The 5,400-nt window shown below is 41.6% G+C and overlaps 1 protein-coding gene across 2 annotated transcripts; it reads left to right on the top strand.

Annotated features, from left to right (window-relative positions):
• The first annotated feature begins 297 nt into the window (after positions 1-297).
• LOC119962150 (hydroxycarboxylic acid receptor 1-like) lies at positions 298-1,448 on the top strand. Of its 2 annotated transcripts, none has more exons than XM_038790086.1 (2): positions 298-952; positions 1,056-1,347. In XM_038790086.1, the coding sequence occupies exons 1-2, from the start codon at positions 307-309 to the stop codon at positions 1,124-1,126; spliced, it is 717 nt and encodes a 238-aa protein (XP_038646014.1). In that variant the 5' UTR covers positions 298-306; the 3' UTR covers positions 1,127-1,347. The 2 variants fall into 2 exon arrangements, with proteins under 2 accessions (XP_038646014.1, XP_038646023.1); XM_038790095.1 differs by having other exon boundaries at positions 369-705; positions 884-1,448.
• Positions 1,449-5,400: the final 3,952 nt, after the last annotated feature.

The raw sequence follows: 5,400 nt of genomic DNA, 5'->3' as shown, positions 1-5,400 counted from the left end.
TGCAAACTTCACTGTAAAAGAATGGGTAACAGTGGAAAATCGGTTGCTGATTGACTGCCTACCCAATTAACAAATATTCAATTTTCAAAACAGTTTTCTAAACCTAAATGTATTGTAATGTGGATGAATGATTTTGGTGCAAATGCATATTTAAGCGATTCTAGGAATTTCGCTGTAACATGTTGTGTCAAATTACCGCCCACAATTTGTGATGTGATGTTTAGAACTTTATGTAAAGTTGCGGATCATTCAGTTAATCAACTCATTTCTGTGTCTGTGACTGAGTTTACAACAGTACCGCCCACAATGGACAACGAGACGTGTGTTTTTGAGAAAGAGGTTCCTGCATCCTATAATGCCCCCATAATTATTGTAACGTTTATCCTCGGATTCGTTGGGAATATGGTGGCGTTATGGATCTTCTGTTTCCATGTAAAATCCTGGAAATCAAACACTGTTTATTCACTGAATCTGGCGATTGCAGACACTCTGTTAATCTGCTGTTTACCGTTTCGAGCAGATTACTATGTACGGGGGAAGAATTGGATCTTTGGTGATGTGCCATGTCGTCTGAATATATTTTTGATTTCCCTAAACCGGGCAGGGAGCATCATGTTCCTCACAATTATGGCGATCGATCGCTATTTCAAAGTGGTCCACCCTCACCACAGAGTGAACAAGATACCTACACGCTGTGCAGTGAAGGTAACAGGCATCTTGTGGATTCTGGCAGTGGCTATCTGTTCCCACCTTTTAGCTGAACCTCACACCTTTGAACATGGCGATGTGGAATACTGTGAATCCTTTGCTATAGAGGAGCGTCTAAAACCTACAGTAATTTGGACCGATATTGTTTATATTGTTTTTAATTTTACTTTACCAGCTCCGATTATCCTGGTCTCCACGTCCTGTATAACCTGGAAGTTGAAACAGATGGAAATCGAATCGAGGGGTAAATATAAGCGAGCAGTGAAGCTTGTGATAGTTGTGGCAGTAGTTTTTGTTCTGTGTTTTTTGCCCACAAACATTGCTGTAATCGCTGTTTTAATCACCAGGCTACAAGTTCCTGGAGACTGCAAGTCATATGAAACAGCTGTTCAGATATTTTATAATACACTATTTATGACATATCTGAACACTGCGCTGGATCCAGTTATTTACTACTTTTCCAGTTCGACATTTAAAGATGCTTTGATGAAAGCGCTTGCCCCTCTAAAATTAAACTGCTTCAGATCAACAACTCGTCGTTCAACACAAAGAGGACCCAGAAGAGAAATGTTTGGAGGTCAAGATCTAAACAGGACCCGGGACTGTAATATCGATGATCAACCCCAGTCAGATGTAACACTGACTGCAACATCGAGCGATTAATTGTCATCGTGTGTAAATAACGTATAGTCTATGAATAAATGCGAAACGTTGGACATAAATGGATTTTGTGACATTTTAAAACCAGTCGTGTGTTTCTTTTCATATATATATAAATTTACAGTACCCAGTTCTTTTTTTTTCTAATGAAGAGGCAATTTATTGTGGCCAATTCACCTACCCTGCCCATCTTTAGGTTGTGGGGGTAAGACCCACGCAGACACAGGGACAATGTGCAAACTCCACACGGACAGTGGCCTGGGGCCGGGATTGAATCCGCGCCTTCGCGCCTTCTGTACCGTGAGGCAGCAGTGCTAACCACTGCACCACCATGCCGCCCATGTCTTGTGTTTCTAACAGATGCGTTCTACAATAAACTGTGAACTTAAAATCAATTTGTCAACATGCACAATACTTATTTGTTTGTTTGATAGAATTATAAATATTTCTGCAGAGTTTTCATTTCATGCTAAGTAATTATCAATGAAAGGTCAGCAAGAATTTGTAGAGCAGGAAGGAGACAGTTTTGTACAACTGAGTAAGGCTCCCACACGGACCGGGATGTAGTCCATTTTCTGACAGGTGAGATTTGTGCATGTTATTGACAAGGTGACAGGAATCAGTGGGGAATGTGGGAAGGTATGACTTTAGTGCTGTTTGGAAGACTGGTGTTGACACTGGAATGGTCTGCCTGGGGCCTTGCTCTGAGCTTCATGGGGGGGCTGGTTGCCAATTCCCCCAGATCATGGGGAAAAGATACAAATCTCAGTGGTGGAACAGCCTGGCCCCTGCTCTTCAAATGTGGAGAAAGACACTCCGGACACAGACTGATCAGTATGTTCGTCACTGAGGCAGTTTCTGGATCAGGAACATGACCAAAATAATCCCATTTCAGCCGTACCCCACTCCACCCAACCCCAACATATTCCTCCCTCGAACCATTGCTGACAGCACATCACCATCCCAATAGCAAATGTAATGTAAACTAAGATGGAGAATTTGAAAAGATAAACAAAGATCTCTAAAAATGCAGCTAAAGAGAGACAAGGAAGATAATTAAAAGGGAGAAAGTGAATTGTAGAATAAAGAGGAAGAAATACATTTCATTCCTCTGTCTTATCACTGCTGTTTTTCTCAAAGAAAAACAATGTTTTCCTGTTGTTCATAGAGTCATAGAGCCACAGATGTTTACAGCATGGAAACAGGCCCTTCGGCCCAGCTTGTCCATGCTGCCCAGTTTCGAACACTGAGCTAGTCCCACTTGCCTGCATTTGGCCCGTATCCTTCTATACCCACCCTGCCCATGTTACTTTTTTAAAGGAAAAATTTGTACCCCCCTCTATCACTGCCTCTGGCAGCTTGTTCCAGATGCCTATCATCCTCTGTGTGAAAAGGTTCCCCCTCTGGTCTCTATTCTATCTCTCCACTCTCACCTTAAACCTATGCCCTCTAGTTCTAGACTCCTCTACCTTTGGGAAAAGATGTTGATGATATACCTTATTTATGCTCCTGATTATTTTATAGACCTCTATAAAATCACCTTTAAGCCTCCTAAGCTCCAGGGAAAAAAGTCCCAGCCTATCCCACCTCTCCTTATAACTCAGACTATCAAGTCCTAGTAGCATTCTCGTAAATCTCATCTGCACTCTTTCTAGTTTAACAATATCTTTCCTATAATAGGGTGACCAGAACTGAACACAATATTCCATGTGTGGTCTTACCAATGTCTTGTACAACTTCAACAAGATGTCCCAACTCCTGTATTCAATATTCTGACGAATAAAACCTAGCATGCTGAAGCCTTCTTCACCACCCTGTCTACCTGCAACTCCACCTTCAAGGAGCTTTGAACCTGTATTCCTAGATCTCTTTGTTCTGTAACTCTTCCCAACTCCCTACCATTAACTGAGTAGGTCCTGCCCTGATTTGATCTACCAAAATGCATCATCTCACATTTATGCAAATTAAACTCCATTTGCCATTCATCGGCCCACTGGCCCAATTGGTCAAAATCCTGTTGCAATCTTATATAACTTTCCTCACTATCCACTATGCCACTTATCTTGCTGTCATCTGCAATCTTACTAACCATGCCTCCTACATTCTCATCCAAATCATTAATGTATATAACAAACAACAGTGGATCCAGCACCAATCCCAGAGGCACATCGCTGGTCACAGGCCTCCAGTTTGAAAAACAACTTCCCACAACCACCCTTTGGCCTCGGTCGCCAAGCCAATTTTGTATCCAATTGGCTACGCCACCCTGGATTCCGTGAGATTGCTATATAAAGATTGATATTTTGGAAAAGTATCTGTAGTCAAAGCATGCCATTGTTTTACCAGAAAACATACAATACCTACCCACAAAATGTAGACTTGTGATTTTCAAAATGAACTTACAGGCAACTCATCAACACAAGCTGCTGTGTGCACTGTCCTGTCAGAAATTGGGGAGTGATTTAAAGGCCTCAATGCGGACTTTGGGCTTCCAACTTTTTGGAAGTCATTTTCGCAACCTGAACATTGCTCGCCTTGTTATCAATTTCCCCTTTGTCAGCCTTCAATGCTACATGAAAGGAACTCATGAAGCAATAGCATGGATCTCTGATGAGGCGAAACAAGAGCGCCCACACCAAGAACAGCCTTTTCTACACCCACGTGGTGCTTCACATGATGGGGTGGGAGACACAGCATTCAGCTAAGTAAAGGTGATACCCCAGACCAGCGTGCACGGCAGAGGATGAGCTTCCTCAACAGGTCTGAAGAAAGATGCTTCATGAGGTTGAGGATTTTGCTTAAAGTAATTGCTGACATCTGCAGCCTCCTAAAACAAGACGTCCTTCTATGTGGGTCTGAAGGATACACATTGATTGTGAGCATTTTGGGTTCAAATGAACCCGTGAGATATCAGTTCCAAATGTTACTCTATTTATAGAGGTCAATATGACCTCAGTTGGCCACAGCATTAATAGATTGGTAACAAGTATCTATAAGGCCTGAGCTGGATGCAGGCGTTGACTCACATTTTTCTGAAGTGACACAAAGTTTTTTAATGTATATTTCATTGCCCATATTGGTTACAATTACATTACAATGACCATTACAATTCACATCTTCAATTCTACAGTTCTTATCTCTTACATCATTGAGAGGTCTTATCCTTATCGTTAACAGTTATATTGGTCAACTGTGTTCCATTGCTGTCAGAAAATCAAATCCATCTAGAAATGAGAAGATTAGCAAACTTCTGTTTTCTGACAGCTTTGCCAAGATGTTGTCATCTATACTAATCTTCATTGCAAAAGGAATGTATTTCTCCATTTGTGATTCGTTTCTCTCACTTGCTGCTGCTGTGCTCAAATCCAGTCTGACGGTGTCTTCCTGAAGTGGGCTTTACGTCAATATTTTATAAATTCAAACATCAACAAACTGATTAGATTTAATGACCCACATGAATATACTTATGTGACTGCTGGGAGAAGCAGATATTTTTTATTCAGCAAGAACGCCAACAGTCAGCAAAGGTCCTTTTTTGAGATGTTTGGGTTAGCTGTAAATCTTGGGAGTCACTAGCCTATCAAAAGCACAGATACCCAGCTTGGACGAGGCTTTTGTTTGCTGCCCAAAATGTTCACTGAAATGGCACAAGGCACGAGGTTGGTACGTTGCACACCGCTATGATTTTAACCCTTACACCACCCCCCTGCCCCACATGTCCCATTCTCATATGGTGTGGTTGATTAAAATTGCGGTTTAAAATGAGAAATGTTACATACGTTTGACTGAAAAAGCGTCTTTGACTCTTTCTGTCCTGAATCGTGCTTGTGATAGAACTAGTCTTTCCTTATCTCTCCCTTTATCTCATGCCCATGGCATCTTTATTAAATCTCTCCTGAATCCCACCTCTCTCTGACCTATTTTACTCCACCTGCTCCTTCCCCTCTCTGCAACAGTGAAAACCCCATCACATTTCTACCAATCTACATCGCTGACGAACAATCATACAGAATTGAAATGTTAATCATATTT

This window comes from Scyliorhinus canicula, chromosome 1, assembly GCF_902713615.1.
Source record: "Scyliorhinus canicula chromosome 1, sScyCan1.1, whole genome shotgun sequence".
Classification (NCBI taxonomy): domain Eukaryota; kingdom Metazoa; phylum Chordata; class Chondrichthyes; order Carcharhiniformes; family Scyliorhinidae; genus Scyliorhinus; species Scyliorhinus canicula.
The sequence above is the reverse complement of the archived record's forward strand: the minus strand, read 5'-3'. Positions and strand labels throughout refer to the sequence as shown.

Bases quoted from the DNA above. Each gene is read 5' to 3' on its own strand.
- LOC119962150 (XM_038790086.1), top strand. From the start codon at position 307: ATGGACAACGAGACGTGTGTTTTTGAGAAAGAGGTTCCTGCATCCTAT. The intron at 953-1,055 runs GTAAATATAAGC...TTTAATCACCAG, and splicing joins GATGGAAATCGAATCGAGGG to GCTACAAGTTCCTGGAGACT.